The sequence below is a fragment of the Propithecus coquereli genome, unplaced genomic scaffold, assembly GCF_000956105.1.
Source record: "Propithecus coquereli isolate 6110/MARCELLA unplaced genomic scaffold, Pcoq_1.0 Scaffold113, whole genome shotgun sequence".
Lineage (NCBI taxonomy): Eukaryota > Metazoa > Chordata > Mammalia > Primates > Indriidae > Propithecus > Propithecus coquereli.
The window spans coordinates 90083-108685 of record NW_012135303.1 but is presented as its reverse complement, the minus strand read 5'-3'; the positions used below and the strand labels follow the sequence as shown (position 1 = coordinate 108685).

At 36.1% G+C, this 18603-nt stretch overlaps 1 protein-coding gene across 1 annotated transcript in view; it reads left to right on the top strand.

Annotated features, from left to right (window-relative positions):
- Positions 1 to 18603, top strand: part of LOC105818884 (partitioning defective 3 homolog B-like) — a gene marked incomplete at its 3' end in the record, with an annotated part of 167617 nt that overhangs the window by 69955 nt on the left and 79059 nt on the right. The window contains exon 3 of the mRNA XM_012655022.1: positions 17159 to 17268. Coding sequence (XP_012510476.1) covers positions 17159 to 17268 — 110 coding nt within the window. The remainder of the gene's footprint in view (positions 1 to 17158; positions 17269 to 18603) is intronic.

Sequence of the window (18603 nt, the reverse complement as noted above, 5' to 3'; positions counted from 1 at the left end):
GGCTGAATAGTATTCCCTGGTGAATATATACCACGTTTTCTTTATCCATTCATCTGTGGTTGGACATGTGGCTTGATACCATATTTTGGCTATTGTGAAAAGTGCCGTAATAAACATGGGAGTGCAGATATCTCTGATATACTGATTTCCTTTTCTTTGTATAAATGCCTCATAGTAGGATTGCTGGATAATACGGTAATTCTATTTGTAGTTTTTTGAAGAACCTTCATGCCGTTTTTCATAGTGGCTGTACGAGTTTACATTCTCACCAACAGTGTGTAAGTTTCCTTTTCTCTGCATACTCACCAGCATTTGGTATGTTTTGTTGTTTTGATAATAGCCATTCTAACCAGGGTGAGATGATATCTCATTGGGATTTTTATTTGCATTTCCTTCATGTTTAGTGATGTTGAACATTTCTTTATGTACCTCCTGAGAGATGTCTATTCAGCTCATTTGCCCCATTTTTAATCAAATTATTTCATTTTTGCCATTGAGATGTTTGAGTTCCTTGTATATTATGGATATTAATCCTTTGTTAGATGAATAATTTATAAACTTTTTTTTTCCATTGTGTAAATTGTCTCTTCACTCTGTTGATTGTTTCCTTTGATGTGTAGAAGCTTTACATTTTCATGTAGTTCTACTGCTGTACTTTTGCTTTTATTGCCTGTACTTTTGATGTCATAGCCAAAAAATCATTGCCAAGATCAATGTAAAGGAGATTTTCCTTGTGTTTTATTCTAAGAGTTTTCTAGTTTTAGATGTTACATTTAAATCTTATTCCATTTTGAGTTAGTTTTTTCTATATGAAGTAGACAAGGGTTCAATTTCATTATTTTGCATTTGGATATTCAGTTTTCTCAGCATTATTTATTTGACTGTCCTCTCCTTATTTTGTATTCTTGGCACCCTTGTCAAGGATTAGTTGACCATATATGTGTGGGTTTATTTCTGGGCTCTTTGTTATGTTTCATTGGCCTGTGTGTTTGTTTTATGTCAATACCATACTGTTTTGATTACTATAGCTTTGCAGTATAGTTTGAAATCAGGATGTATGATGACTCCAGCTTTGTTCTTTTTGCTCAGGATTGCTTTGGCTATTTGGGGCCTTCTGTGGTTCCACATGAATTTAGGATTGTTGTTCCTATCTTTGTGAAAAATGGCTTGGAATTTTGATAGGGATTACATTGAATATGTGGATTGCTTTGGGTAGTATGGAAATTTTAACAATATTCCTTTTTCCACTCTATGAATATAAGCTATCTTTCATTTATTTATACTTTCTTCATTTTTTTTTCATGAATGCCTTATAGTTTTCGGTATACAGATCTTTTATCTCCTCACATTAACGAAATGAAGGATAAAAATCATATGATCACTTCAATACATGCAGAAAAATTCAATCTTTCATGGTAAAAACTCTCAAAAAATTATTTGACAAAATTCAATATCCTTTTATGATAAAAACTCTTCATAAATTAGGTATTGAAGCACTGTATCTCAACATAACAAAGAATCTAAAAAATTCACAGGTAACATTATACTCAACAGTGAAAAGATGAAAATTTTTCCTCTGAGATCAGGAACAAAATAAAGGTGCCTAATTCTCAACATTTCTATTCAACATAGCACTAGAAGTTCTAGCCTGAGCAATTAGGCAAGAAAAGGGATAAATGGCATCCAGATTGAAAAAGAAGAAATTAAATTGTCTATTTACAGATGACATGATCTGTTTTTATAGAAAACCTCAAGGACTCCATTAAGGAATTGTTAGAACTAATAAACAGATTCAGTAAAGTTTCAGGATACAAAATCAACATATACAAAACAGTTGTGTTTCTATCCACTAAGAAGGAACTATCCCAAAAGAAAATTAAGACAATAATCCCATTTGCAATAGCATCAAAAAGAATATAATACTTAGAAATAAATCATATAAAATCTTATAGGTCTTGGTTAGAAACTGATTGTACTCTAATGGAAATGGCCAGAACAAGGATTTGAAGCATGAGCAGGAAACTGCCAACATCTGATTTATCTTTATCTGTTTCAGCCTTTTTGATTTAAGCATGATATCCAGTCCAGACTGCTGGCCCTATTTCAGCTTCCGCCTCATGTTTTGACATTAGCTTTAAAAATGTTCACAAATATGCGTGCACTGCTTTTCCTTACTTTGCTGTGTCTAAAATACAGACCAGTTTTATTTCAGGTGTCAGAGCCTTTTTCCTCTATGCACCATAATTCATCACCACTCACAGTTCTATCTTCCTGCAGGAGGCCCTCTTCAACTCCAACAGACATAGCCCCTCCTACCTCTATGGTGTCTTTGTGCCTAGCACCTGTCACTTCTTACCTAGTCCCATAGCCTCTCTCTTCTATGGGTTTGAAGTTCTTCTAAGATATTCCTTTGTCTCATTCATCTGAGTTTTCCCTAGCTTCTAGCTTAGTGCCCTAAACATAGCAGGGGATGGATGGATGCATGCATGGATATGTGACTACACACTAAGATATTAACTCCCTTTTAGAAGCCTTCTCCAACAGCTTCAATTATTATTCTCCTGCCTTCTCCAATAGCTTCAATTATTATTCTCCTTCCTGCTCCTGTAGGACGTTCCAGTGACTGCTTGGACTCCTTAATAACATTGTCTTATGCATTATTGTGTACAAGTCAGTCTCTTTAGAGCCCTTTGGGGGTCAAGGACTATGTCATAATCGTCTTTATTTCCCCAGGATTTAACATAGATCCTAGCACTGAACACATTTCCAGTAAATGCCTGGACAAAATAAATGTGAAACAGTACATAAAACTCCAAAAACAGAAGGACCGTGGAAGTGGATTATCAGACAGAATCCTGGGTTAAATGTGTTTCCTTAAGGAGTTTGTAAAATAATTCCCCAGAGACTTCCCAAGCCAGTTGGGGGTTGCAAACCTATCAAGCATCCTCCGGGAAAGCAGCTTTAGAACTTTTTTCCCCCAAATGTTTCTGACCATAACTCAAAGCCAGAAATAGATTTTTCATTGCAACCCAGTATATAACTGTTCTACAAAGCAATGTATCTTTACTGTGTAGCACAATCTGATATTTTCTGTACCATTCATGATCCAGAACACTGGTTATTACCCCTTATACTGATTTCAAGACTCACACCTGGAATCCAGATGCACTCTATTTGTTAAATATCTGTATAAAACTAGCAGTAACCATACGGCAACCAAATAAAACAAGCCATCATTGGCAAACAGAATTAGGTCGAGTACTGGGGACATCTCTGTAATTTAGAATTGAATTATTTGATGCTGAAAAGTTGCTGAGGGTAGCTCCATTTGTAATTTAGCTCACCATATCCAAATACAACATTGTGAATATTTTAGGTAAATGTGTTGCTTCCAAAATGAAACTGTGGGCCCACGGAGATATAGGGAACTTAACATTTCTTCTGCCAATATGTTGATATAAATATTGCTGTTGTTAAGCGTGCACGAATAGCACAACTATTTCAGTCTTTTTATCTCTTTAAAACTAATTTAAATCTGAGCATTAAAAGACTGTTTGATACCATATGTTTGTTTTAGATAGGAAACAAAATCTATTCTAAACATAAGGGCTTATGAAATCTGTACTCTAAACATAAGGGCTTATGAAATTAGTATATAGGAGTGGAAGCTATGGTAAATTGTTTCATGGACACAGATTCCTCCCATCCTAGCATGTGTGCCCCTTTGTAATGTGACTTTTCTGCTCCTCCCACCCGGGGGGGTGGGGTCTATTTCCTCACCCCAGGCTAAAATGTATTACTCATATGCTTTGCTGAGAATCCAGCATTTGCTGGGCAGTAATTTTTTTTACTGTGGTATGCAAGTGTAGTCTGAAATCGCTGATTTTTCCTTTTGAAGACCATTTAAAGGGTACTTTTGAAAGTGAACAGGGGCTATGCACAATGAGCATCATAAGCTTTTTGTAAAAATATTAGATAGACTTTAAGAACACAACTAAAGACTATCAGAAACTAGAAAGACACTCATCACACATCCTACTTAGCTGTGTACATGAAAGGAGCAAATTAAAAGATTTACCACTGTCACTGGCATATCTGCGCATTCAACCTATTTCATTTGGAGGCCCACACACCTTATCTGTAAAAGCAACTCTATGTCTGTGTTTTTCAGTCTAGATAGATAACACAGAAAGAGATGACCTAGGAAAGCACAACACAAAGGCAGTTCTGATAGCATCCAAACTTTCATGTATAGCTTATAAGGGCAATTCCTCCTTTTCTATGTCAGCCTTTTTTGAAAACAGCACTGTATATTGGTTTGCTTGCCCCGAGAAGACCTGAAAGATGAGATTATGATCCTTCATGTGAAATTAAAGAACGCTTGTCTCAGGAACTATTTAACAAGTTCAAAGGCTGACAGATTTAGATACTGGCCTCTTATCAGCACCTTCAGTTTAATGTTTCTCATAGGTGGTTGGTCTGTGTTGTTAAAATTTGTTATCAGATTCCCTCTCAACTTGTTAGGTTGTGCTTTAACTTGTTATTCTATGACTTCTGTCAATATTGTCTATTCCATGCTATTCAGTTATAATAAGTACTTACCTAGCATACTGCAGTACTTATGGGTAATGAACTAGAATTATCATGGACTTGTGACATAGGCTAGATGAAACAGGTATTACCTTTAAGTAAATACACATATCATGCTCTGGTATAATTTGGTTTATGCTTAGGACCTGTGGGAAAAAATAATGATATAAACTTTCTTGTTCTTAGAATCCCTTAAAAGAGTCATGGATTTCCAATCTCTGGCTTATTTGATTTATTTATAGTTGATAGAAACCCAGCCATTCCTGTTACCCTCAAAAATCAATTTATGCAAAATATTTTAAGATATAACCAAATTCTGTCTTCCCCATATTTAACATTAGCAGACTCTCCATGTACAAATGTTTTTCCCTTGAAAGTTAGAACTTTAATGCTGTTAGCAAGAGCAGTTTGCCTCTCTTTTTGAAGAGTCATAGAAACACAATCTAGGGTTGGCATTAGCTCAAGCGGTTACCTCCTCACACTGGACTTTCCATCCATCTAATCCCTGTGCTGGGGTTTGAGATCTGCAGGTGCTTTCTGACCCTTTAAAAAAAAAAAAAAAAGAAACACAATCTAATTTTGTACCTGTAGCCTTTGGATTTTGATGCACATTGAATTACATAGAAAAGTCAATAATAATCCGTGGATCATTGCCTTGCTATGTTGCCAAATGAATTAGTCTGCTGGGGTAATGTTCTCCAGCTTGTGTAATGAACCTATTTAGTAGCAAGACAGCAGCCGTGTGAAACACCTGGGTGGTCCTCCAGGGTACTTTCAGGGGATCAGATTTCACTTATCTAATGTGAGGCCACAAAGGCTTGGACAGCTGGGCCAGTGCCACATTGAGGACAGAACATGACCTCTCCCTACCAGATGTGTAATGTGAAAGGTGCCTGAGGTTAAAGCCAATCCTTGGGCTCTAGGAGCAGCTATGGGTCAACAAGTGAGGTCTCAAGCCACAGTTGCAAATGTTGGAAAGTCTCAGTGCAGGAAAGAGTCAGATTTTCCTCTGGCGCTTTCATTAGGCATGTTCCCTGCCAGAGGAGCCCACTTTGTGTGTTTTCTGGAATGAGCTTCAGTTGATTGACCCCGGTTTAGAATTTTAAGTGCTGTTAAGTAGAAGCGATGCCTTCCACATCCATCAGAAGAAAGAGCCCAAGTGGTCCTTTGCTATTACACAGAAAACAGCGTTTGGGATACACAGGCATTGGAATAAAACCATCTTTTAAGTGTTCCTTAGAGATAAGAGTTGCTCCATAACCCACCACTCTTTACCAGTCCTGCCGGTGACTTTGAGTGATCCAATAAAACATAATGATCAAAGATTTCAAATGCAGCTGATAAATCATATAGATTTGTGCTCAGGATGCATTAAATTGACTTGTGGATGTTTCTCATCTATCAAGAAGGACTTGGTGATTTGAATTTAGTACTTTGATGTTGCCAGTAATTGTTTGCAACTGCATCTCAATGGCCTGAAGGCGTTGCTTATTTCTCCCTTTCTCTTCTTGCAAAGAGCTAGTGAAGTATTCTTTTATAGGCTATTCTGAACTCAATGGGGGCTGTAGCCTAAAATTTAGGACTAAAGATGGCTCTAAAAACATTTACTACAGATGAACATCACTGCCCTATTGAACTGTCCCAAATGTGTTCTATGCTGAATCAAACAATTATCCCAAGTTCATACCTCCTCCACTGGACACCTACTAAGATTCACTTTATGTTTTTACAAGGGAATTAATAAAGAAACTATGGGAAAAAGATCCCTCCATTTATTCTTTTAGTCAAGACATTCTGTATATTCATAAGCTACAAGTATCTTTCATAAGCTACAAGAAAGGTATTTTAACCAGTTCCTCAATAATTGGGAAAAAATGCTATGGATTGTCTACCTTGAGAAGCTTCACTACTATTTGAATTAGACTAAATTAAAACTCTCCCATTTTAAGGCCTTCTAGCAATGTTCTTCTAACCAGATTCCTTAGTCTTCTAAGGAATCTAAGTCACTTGCTCCACTAGTCATTTGGTTCATGCCTACTTTCTGGCTGAGCAAATTTGTCAGTATCCATGTGTAGATGTCCATCTCTAGACTCAAAAACCTTGTGCCCATATTAGTCATCATTTTACACCACTATATTATTTCATATATCTTCAGTTCAAAATTCTGTTTAAAATTCAGCTCATCCAAAGAATCTTTTCAGGTACACTCAACTATTATGCTTCTAGCTATTCCACAAGTTGCCACAAATCTTATGAATATAGATTAACCTCGTAAACATCTAGGACTGTAAACTATAGACTGTAGAAACCTGACAGACCAACTGACAGGGCAGTAGATTCCTTCAGAAAGCACAGTAGTTGACAAGATTGGAACCAGTATCTCAGAGCCTCTACTGGGATTATTCAGCATCGGTGTTAATGACACTTTTATGTTCATTTACCATTAACTAGCAAGGCTGATAACATATGCTGCATTGGTGTGAATAGTGTTTGTTTTAAAATAAATGTTGATGCTGAAGAAAAAAGTGGTAGATGAAGGGAAACAAACCAGACAGTAGCAATTTATTTACATATTAGGGGCATACAGCCTTTTCATGATCCCAAAAATTCCCTTGTCTGGGACATTTCAGATTCCAAAGGTTTCTGAACTTAGAGGTTGATTTTTGTGCCTGTAGCTCTGTTTAGTTTCGCTCGGCATGCATCTGCTAAGTGCCCACTCTGCGAGGAACCCTAAGTGATTGATTGGCTAAGGCGAGTTGCCATCAAGGGTCTTATAGGGTAATATTGTTCCATCTTACTCCCCTCCCCATCACTTTCTCTCTCATATCCCCATTGAAGAACTTGTTTTATCCCAATCTTAAATGCCCATATTTATTTATGTCCTTGCTTATTATCTGTCTTCCCTCAATAATCCACAAACTCTTCAGGAACAAGACCTTTGTGTGTTCTGTGCTGATGTAGCCAGAGAGCCTAGAAGACTGTCCGGCATATTTTAGGCATTCAGTAAATATTGAATGCCTAAATTAAAAGGAGACAGGAAAAATACTGTATACAGAAGACAAAGGAGGATGTAACATCCTCTAAAAACATACAGAAGCAGATCCACATTTTGCGACACTCTAAATGTACAAAATTTGGAGGGATGCTATTTAAGAAAAGAACTAAATCACAAAAAATTTATATATTTAAACAAATTCTTATTTAGAATGAAAAAATCACAATTTAAAAATTTAATAGTTGATATACTACAGATGTCACAAAAATGAAAATATTAATAACACTTGAAAATATCTCTATTACTTTTTTCTCCAATTTTGGCTGCATATTCTTTAGTCATCTCTCCATATGTAATATTATTAATAGATTTAATTAATGGACAATTCATTTTTTTCTCTAGCATGAGTAATCAAATGATTTTTGTTTGAATAATGATATTTGGGATATGTAAACATGGGGCCTCACATACACCTACTTGTAACTGTGAAACTGGTACAGGTTTGTGTCTCGCTAGCATAGGAATTTTAATTCTGTGCTGCATTTTCAAGTATGTTCCGGATAGGCGAGAACTTCACGTTTGTCAAGATGTCAATAAGAACTGAAATTATCAGCTTATAATTTTATACATTTGGTGAGTGAAAGAATTTTCCATAGACTAGCTTCTGGCTTTGTATATTTGATATCTTGTGCGTCTTCCAGTGCCCGCATATTTCCAGTGCTTGATGCAAACATAGCATAATTATGTCATTTTGTCACCTGGCCCTGTACCTTTATGTCATGAAACTGGGTGAACTGGCACAGTGAGTGGATGTTGAGAACGTTCTTAGATTACTCACTAGGATGGCAATAAGTTAACTACCCATAGACGTGTCTGTAAACCACACAAAAATAGTCTGTTATATTCAAAAGAAATAGATCTCCAACTCAATTTCCCCTTCACTGCATCCCAGAAATCCCTTTGGCCACTCCATTGTCACCCAACAGGAGAAAGAGTGTGATAGATGGGACATTAGAGTTGAAAAAGATAGCAGGATTAACCTATTGAAATTAAAATATTTTACATAGGTAAATATTATAAAATTATATAATCACGTGATCATGTTACTAAGGTTGCTCTGGGGATCATGTAAGGGCTCATGCAAATGAGGGCCCTTGAAGTTGTGTTCATTAGCTCCGTGGCAGATCTTTATCTGGGTGTCCCAAAGAAGTAGAGGTTGTTTATAACTGTTGGGAGCAGACCTTAAAGGTGTGACAGGATTACAACCGATTGCAATATTAGGAAATGGTAATTTAGAGGGCAGACGACACAGGGCACTTTTAGACAGTGGCTGGTAGTCCTGTGAGGCATATACCACATGGCAAAGAATGTAGTGCAAGGTGTAATTAGAGAGGTAGATTGGGGAAACCACTGAGGTCCTTGATGTGCACGTGTTGAAATCCTTCCCTCCACCTCTATGATTCAGGAGCTCTTGTTTGGACTTACTAATTCAGGTATCTGTTTGTTCATGTTTTCTTTCTTTTTTTTTTTTTTTTATAGTTTATGCCTTTCAAGAACCTGGACCTTTGCTTATACTGAACTTCCTCTGTATCTTGTCATTATTCTTCATATAACAGTCGGGACCTAGTGCATGTTTAAGACCTGGAATTAACTCACTTTAAGTAGCATGAGTAAATTGATATTGTAAAATATTTTGAACAATTTGAAAAATCGTAGATTTGTGTATATCAACTGTATAAAATATGAAAACTTCAATAGAATAAAAAGTGTTTACCCTTAGGATTATGGCAATAATACACTTCAAGTTGAAGGCACAGCCATCTTCAGAGAAAAGTGTAAGTCTCAATAAAAGTCAGTTAAAAACCCCTTCACTTGTTTTTATAGCACTGACACTCCAATTTAAGCAGCTTTCCAAACGTGAAAAGATGCTTTATAATGCATGGGCTTATTCATATCCATTGTGTAGTCAGTGGCTATTCTGTGAATTACTTGCATTTTTCCATCATGTGTTAAACAAATGAGGTTTTTGCAATCTGAAATGAAAGAAAAATGATACTAAATGTTAGTCAACTTGAACTTCCTTGCTCCTTTTATGGCAATGCTGGGAGTCTCTTTTCTAATGGAGTGATATTTAAGATTAAAGTTTCTGAGCTGTAGAATTTGGCTTGGTTTCTCTTGTGTGGTTTTTCCATCACAGTGTCTGAAAGCATATCACAGCTGCTGTGTTCGTCACAGGCCAGGCACCAAACCGGGTCAGCCACTCCTGCGGCGAAAGTGATCTCTCCTCGGTACTTTGCCATAAATTGTGCTGCTATTGATATCATTACCAATTTTTTTATGGGTCTCCAGGTTTCAGGACCCTGCAGTTTGTTAGGCATCAGCTGAAAAGCCCTATCTGATGCCCATAAAATCCACACAAAAAGAAAATCTAGTTGTCTTCAAAAACAAATGGTGTACCACTTTCACTAGTCTCATTTTACTGAGGTATTGACAGGAGCAATAGGAATACTGGCAAGGCAGGTAACTCATCTGCGAGAGAGACTATGCACTCCGGGAGAGGAGTCAGCATGCCTTGACTAGTGTGTCAGGTGTCTTGTGGGACACACCCATGTGACCGAGGTTGATGTTTGCCTCTTAGTGACTCAGTTTCCACTTTCATTTCCTTTTATCTGTATCTTTCTACCAAAATCTATCTTTCTGCTGACCTCTTTAGACTAAAAGAATCGCTGCTGCATTAAAGACATGTCATTCCTCTTACTTCCCTGCACTTACCCGCATAGAGAATGTGACCCCACAGTAGAAAAGTGTCAAGTGAATAAAACTGAAATAGAAATCAAGTCCAAAAGACTGAGCAACTTAATTTCTTTGGACTTCAATTTCCTCATTGGCTGTATAAATCGTAGAACTACCTCTTTGCAAATCTGGAATGGGACTTCAGTGTAGCCTCTCCTGCATGTTCATTTAGCCCTGGAGGGAAGGCTGGACTTGGAGGGGGAACAGCTTCCTCGAGGTAACGTAGTGCCAGAGCCACCTTCAGTGCCAGAGCCACCTTGAGGAGGCAGGCTTTCTGACCCACATCTCTCTGCACGGTATCTCTGGAGGACATACCTATATTTCAATGTCAAAGTCATTCAACGAATGTTCAAGATAAGCGAGAGGCATTGTTCTAGGTGCTGACTAGTTGCAGAGTCTATTAAGGAAATGTATTATATGAAGCCAAGATGCTGCCTATGCTGTCTTCTATACTATTAATATGGATTACCTATTTCTTTCTCTCTTTTTAAATTTACAAAAATTTTAGCTATTTACAATTTACTTTCATCATGAATGCAAAAGATTTGCCAATTTAGATGCATTTCACTTCAGAACCTTTTGTTCCTGTTCATATTTATCTTGCTATCCTAAGTGTCAGCAGCAGTACGAGGAGAGAGTGTTTTCTTTCTTCAGACTGTCCAAGTGTTTTGATAATTCCATAGCACTGAAGGAATTTTTTAGTGCAAAGGAAAGTTGAGAACCTGAAAAGACCAGCCCTTACTCTTCTTTGCACATAAACAGGTTATCATGTTCATCCTAGTTCTTTTCTTCATCTTCCCACTCTACCTTTTCCTCTAGGCTCTCCTCTGTGGCTTTACTAACCACTCATCATTCTAGAATCTCTTTCTTTCTGAAAATTCTGGGAGAATATAAAATCCTGGCTTTTGCATTATTTTGCATGCGATGCCATTAATAGACCTATACTTTATCTCCCTCTTTTATTTTCCTTTGTTCACCTCATGATTTGCCTCTCCCCACTTGTTTTGGAAGCCTATATTATTTCCAGTATCAACTTCATATTCATCTTTATGAATGCCCAGTTGAAAATCTAGTCTTTGGTTTCTCACGCATATCAAGACATTTTAGATTAAAAGCCAATAATTCTAACACTCAGCCGGCTGAAGCCAAGATTCATGTTTTCTCTCAAACAAATCATAGCAGTTGCCAAAACTTCCCTATTGCTCTTCCCCAAGCCAGAAAATTGAGAATGATTTTTGGGTGTCTGTTTTTGCTTCCCCTCATTTGCCTTGCATATGTTGTCAGCTGGTAAATTCTCCTGTGTCCTCTTCCAGTTTCTCTGTCCGTTTCTGCCTCTGACTGCTGACGCCCCATTCACCTTCTTCACGCTTCCTTCCAGCCCCTCTGTGCGCAGGGCCGCCTAGTTCTTACAGATGTCTTATCAGCACTCTCACTGTGACCCCTCCCCCAGCTCTCCAGATGTCAGTCACCTTAGGATGAAATGGCACCAATATTGGTGACAGGCTGGCCTTCTGGTTTTGCTCAGGAGAATCATTAACCATCTTTAAATAAATAAATCCCTGCTGCTACTCACCGTACAATTTAGAACATGTGCTTTTGTGACTTTTGATGTGGGGCTCATGTTTAAAACCATTATTTGTTTTCTCTGCCACCTGCATCATCATATGTTATATAATTCTCCAGGACCTTGGTTTCAATCTCTGTAACTGCCTATCCTTCAGAACCCGTAAAATATAATAGTAAATGACGTCACCTGTCATTTAAGCCAACTCCATCCCAACATATTCTCTAAATGTAGAGAAAATCCACCGAGAGAGAGAGAGAGAGAGAGAGAGAGAGAGAGAGAAAGAGAAAGAATGTGTGTGTGTGATTTCTAACAGACAGAAACCTATATAGATAACACTTCTCATTGGTGTTGGCCATTATATCTTGCATGATTCATTCGTGTACCAATTTTAGTCTTCAATTTCTGCCTCTTTCAAAATTCTTTTCCTCAAACTGAATTAGGTAACCCTCCTCTGGACTGCTTTAGTGACATTTAAAAGGGATGTGGGATAAGTAATTTACCCCTTTGAGTACCAGTGTCACCATAATTAAAATGGTGATGACTTGAGAATTAGAAGATTCACCATCATTCATAGACACCTGGGGACTGATGCCACTTATCCTCCCACGAGGATGTAGCTTGACCAATGCTAATTGGCTCAAAGCCTGGGAGAAGCTGACACATCTAGCCATCTTCTTAAAGGTATGTAGAGTGAGTGTTACGTAAGGTTTTCCTGAGTGTGACATAGGTCCTGAGTATAGAAGGGAAGTGTTCTAGTAAGAATCGAGCTTTTCCTGATGTGGCAAGACCCTGTAGGATGTAGTCACCAGCAGCTAACACCCAATCGGACTCTTCTGCTCCTGACACAAGTATCTGTTTCCGTGCCTTCCTTTAAGTTTCAGCCTGTCTGGCTAAATGGGAACTTTGTCCAGGTTACCGTGTGTGTGTGTACTCATTGGTATGAATTCTCCAATAATCCATGTATAACCCACCTGAAACCCTATACTGGTACCTGCCTTTACTTATACTGAAATGTTCCTTGTACCCTCATTTCCTTTTCTAAAAGATAAGCTGAGAGTAAGATAAACATCATGACTGTTCTTCTTAGTATCATCATCTGCCCCTTGTGTATGTCCTGGTGTGTAGTAGCACCTCAAATATTTAACTGTGTGTAAAAACATCATGCAAGTTATATGAGACTTTTTGCTTTAAAGTACATAACATTCCTATGTTATTTGGGCTTTGCCTCCAGTGTCTTTTAAACCATGTTTCTAAGGAACACTGTTGTTCCTTGAGCTGAACTGAGGGCTTTTACCTCTAAAATCTAATAACACTCTCAATTAGTTGAAAGTTACTAATGAATAGCAATTTTTCCCCATTTTTGAACCCTTTTGCTACCTGATCTTATTTTTTTTTTAATGTCACTGTGGTTTGTTGGGAAAATACAAAGTATAGGTTCGTGCATGTTTTTAAAGCAAAATGAAAGAGATTAGCAACCAAGAACTCATATTCTCTTTAGAATAGAAATATACATTAGTTTTAACTAACAATTAGGCACTTAAAAATGTAAATGTAAGACAACATTTTAAAAGTATAAACTATAGTCACATTCCTAAATTCTTCCTGCAATGTTTTTACGAACACAAAAGCACAAGCTTGGAAAACATATTTCTAAACAGAGATAATTTCCTCTTTATTAAAAAAGAAGAAACTGAATTAAATTCAATATAATAGACCAATGATTAAGGTACTGGTGGGTAGGAGAAAAGAGCTTCTGAAATTTACATATTTGATTAAAATATAAGCATTTGATAAAACTATTACAATCAGATACAGTAGATAACATAATGAAAAATAATATGTCAGAAAAATAATGAATTCTAGACTGAAAATTTTACTTTACAACAAGGCACTTAACACATCAAAATGGTACAGTAAATTTCCAAAAGAATGCAATTGGCTACCTCTCAAACCTTGTAATAATATTTCTTTTATGAATATACTATAACATAACCAGACATTTTGCAGCATTAATCATTGCATAGGAGGTAAATTAAATGATGAATTTCAGCTTGGCAACTAACTAGATTAGCTTATTTTCATAGTTTTTTCTTTTTGTTTTACAGAACAGTTTAAAGTAATTCCACAATAAAGCGCTCTTCTCATTCATGATTCATTTAGAAATACAGCATAGTTAGATTAATCAGTAATAAATCAAAACTTGTAAGGTGTGTATCTGTATAAAAACTTATTTTGGGGCCCATTTTTTTGTTGTTAATATTTTGACTTCTGTTGTAAGATTATATCTGGTTTGGTACAGAATTAGACTTTATTTATATATTATTATGAAAATTGACTCTCAAGAGTTCAGCTTTTTGAGCAGATAACACTGTTCCCAACAAATAACAGATACTTTTACTTTCTTTTTACTGGTGAGGGTGGATTTCCTGCATGAAAATCGCATACCCAACAGTGCCATGTTCCATGCATGCCTCAATCTATTTCAGCCTCCCGTCAGTTGTGTTATGTGCTATTATCAGTTTTAAATGTTGAGACTGAGTCACAGAACAGTCCAAGTCCAATGTCACAGGACCAACAAGGGTGAAGCTCAGTTTATTTGACTTGAAAATAAACTAGTCCTCTCCACTGTGCTGACACAGGACAGAAATGTTAGTATCTGGTCTCTACTGTTAGGTTATAAGCTCCTTTACTGCAGAGATTATGTTTCATTGACTCCTCCCCCACCTCCAACAGGAGGTTCCATAAAACTAGATGGAATTGTCTCCCTCTCATTTGCGTTAGCTTTGCTTGCAAAATGTGACTTCTGCTCTACTGTATATGCCAGGATTTGCCCAAATCATCTTCAGTGCTTCCCATTCCTTGCCTTCTGTTGCACACTAGGACATATTTTTCTTTGTGTTTAAATCGGAACTCAGTCACTTTCTGACAGTCACCTTCAAATGGATTTTGGCAATTTAAAAATTAATTCTAAGAAGGGTTGTTTAAAACTCTTGGAGATAACAGTTCATATTTAAAGATGCTCATTACTAATTTCAATATGGAATGATTTGCACTTGTTATTAACACATCAAGACAGCCAAAGAAAAATTAGAAGGTGACTCACCAGGAGACATTCGAGTGTGGAGTGCAGAAATGTGGAGAAGAAGAAAACTGATTCCTGATGAGCTGAAAGTATGTTTAAGAAAGATCTAGCCATCTTAAAGTTTGTCTTTTAATGTTCCAAATAGCTGATACATTGGTACAAAATTATCATTGTCATATGGGAACATACTGTAATACTCTGGCTTATTGATTGAATATACGAACTTGAATACATGTTGTTATAAAGTTATGTCTTAAATAATTTAGCGTTCTGTTATTAAAACAGCAGATATTGACAATAAGTGAGGAGTCATAGGTATGTGTTGTTAAAGTTGAAGGAAAATTATCTACTGTGGCTTCTTTTAGAAAAATTTATTTATTACCCATCAAAAATCATGTCATATACTTTCTATATATTCATGTATCTGTATATGACTCAGCTGAAAAACAAATTTGTCAATCACTAAAATTTTCATTTCTGTGCCTCTAAATCAACTTTGTTTTTTGGCAATGAGAAAAATACCTTGGTGAACCATAATGTTTTTCCTTTTTTCTTTGTTTTTTCCAATTCAAGATTGATTGTAGTGTACTAGCCTGGTTAAATGCTTGGAAACCAAGTTTGTTTCATGGATTTTGCCCCATTTTCTTCTTAATTTTAAAAATAATGGATTGCTTCTGAGAATATTGCATTTATACTGACTTGTTCATTTCATGTTACTGATAATTGAGAGGTTTAATCTAAAAGGAGCTTAGTCTTCAGATCACCTGAGGGAGGGAATAAAATTTTTTTCTTAAGATTTTATGGTACTTTTTTTTGCTTCTACTCTTCTTGTTTTTTTTTTTTTAAATGTTTCATTTAGAGAACAATTTCCAACCATACAATTATTGGTATGTCAGTTGCTTAAGAAATTTTTACGATGGAGAATGTGGAGAATAAATGTAGTGATGTCTACTAAAAAAAGAAATAAAGGAATGTGGTCTTGGACTTTATAATGCCTTTTGGTATAGGTCTGTATCCTAAGCATGTTAATTTCTTACTACGAAAGAAGTTATTTTAAAAAAAAACAACTTCTATCTGGGCAAGGATGAAAAATATTAGCAATTCTATGCTTTGTACAGACTAAGAATGTTGAAGCACATATAAAAATCAGGTTTTGTGAATAACTTACAAAATGGATGAAAAATGTTCCTTGAACTACAATAGCTTGAGAGGATTGGGGAATTATTTTCATATTGATATATGGGAAATTGCATTTCAACTGTTTTCCACTCCTTTCCCAAAAGTACACAAATAAAAAGTTAATTTTTATATGAGAGTGATTTTTAAACCACAAGCAGATTTTTTTTGAGATTTTTTTCTGTAGTGGCCAATTTTGTATGAAACAAATTATTTTAGGCCTAATTACAATCAAAGTAGTTAGGCTACTAGCTCTGCTAAGGTTGAATTTTATTTGAACTTTCTAATAGTATGATCTTTTTTCAGAATTTAATAACTGACTCAAATATTTAATAGTGGAAGCTTTCATTAAATTAAAAAGAAATCAGGATATACTTTTAGAAGAACTAACTTACTTTATCAGTTCTGTCTGCTTTAGGAGAAAAGGAAGAGAACAGAGCCAATTTCTTTGTGAACTTAAATAGACATTAATGCTATAACCCCAGCAAATAACATATTTCATGTATATATATATCTCATCGTTCAAAGATTTGGGAAGCACCAAATGGCAGTGATAACTATACTTCTGGCTCTACTGAATAGCAGATTACACTGTGTGAACCCCTTCATTCATTTGCTGGATTATCATTCTTTTTAATACTCACATATATTTTCTATATCAGTTTTTAGATTGTACACTGTCAACTTTTGCATTACCTAACAGTTTTGATAAATAAATGGCTTATTTTGAAATGCAAGTCGGGAAACATGAGAGCTGAAAGATTTTGTTTCCATGTGTCATTGTATAAATAGATGACAAAAGATCATTAAATGGATTAATTTACAAGCATCCTTAGAAATAGAATGTTTTTACATAAAAGCATGTTGTAAACCTTTTTAATTAAAGTGCATTGTGCCATGCACTCTCTTCCCACCAGGGTTCTTTTGACCTCTCTCCTTGTCCTTTGTCCTCCAGGTACTCCACTGCTGGTGAGGAGAAGCAGTGACCCAGCGCCAGGCCCACCTGCTGATTCCCAGCCAAGCACTTCACACCCTGGTGGCCAGAGTCTGAAACCTGTTGTTCCAGTAAGTATCCTGCTGTTTGCATTTCTAATGAAAGATCAAAGTGCCTTACTCATAGACTAACTGGGACTTTTCAGTCTTAACTAAATTGATAATTAGATAGAGAACCTTCCATAGGATATGTAGTATTAATTATAGCGATAGGTAGTATAACCTATTACTCGTATATAGTTATAGTGATAGCTATTATTTATATAGCACTGATTATGTGCCAAGCACTGTCTTAAATGCTTTTCATAAAGTCATCCAGACGTCCACATCAAGGTAAGCACAAGTTTTTGTCTCCATTTTACCGATAATGAAATTGAGGCAGAGGGAGGTTCAGTAATTTGTTTAAGGTCACATAGCTAATAAGTGCCAGAGCGAGAAATTTCACCCAGATGGTCTGGTTCCAAAGTCCATGCTTTTAGCCACACACTCTGCTATTGCATTTACTTCATCCTCCTGCTTCATAGTACCCAAGGATATAGCTTATATATTTTCAATGTGTTAACACAGTGCTTTGCAAAGTCATACCATGGTGAATGGTGAACGCTCCCAATATTAAAGACATGTTGTACCTGGATTGGATTTCTATAAATCAGCATTCAGATTGAAGAAAAATAAAATTATATACCAAAAGTACTTAAAATCAGATACACTTACAACTGCTGTACTTATAACTGGTAGATTAAGTAAAGAATAATTTCCTGAAGAGATGATAACTTCCTTCCATATAGGGCTGTGGGATCATTCTGCTAAATCCTCAGTTGCTTTGAAGAGCTGTAATTATGGATAATCCTTTCAAATAGCCTGAGGGTTAGATTTTGGTTAATGGCTACATACCTTTGCACTAGGTGATCTTCAATAACATAACCATATTAAAAATTTCCCTAAAAGCAAGGCGCTTTCTTATTTTAAGTCTCTACTGTCTATAGTGCCTTAAGAAAAAGAAAAAAAAAAACGTCATTTTATGGGTGTATAAGGATGCCAAATTAGTTAAACAGATTCTCCCAATTTGGTCTTATCAAGAAACAGTGCCAATGTGGATGAGATAGGAGTCACTATACCACATCACTGGGTATTTACTAATAGATTTGTGGCAATATTTTGGCTTATTTGTTTTGTTAAGCAAGGAAGCAAATGTCTTGTATGTATTTTAGATGTAATGGTTTCTCACTATCCTATTTAAAACTCTATTCTTTTAAGGAAATCTATGTAATGGAACATTAATAAAAATCAGGTGTGTGTGTTCTCCTTTAATATTAGTACAAACAAAATCAGTATGTGGTATGATGTGTGGTTTTTTTTTTTTTTTTTTTAAACACACACTGATTGAGACCATGCTAAGCCTAATTA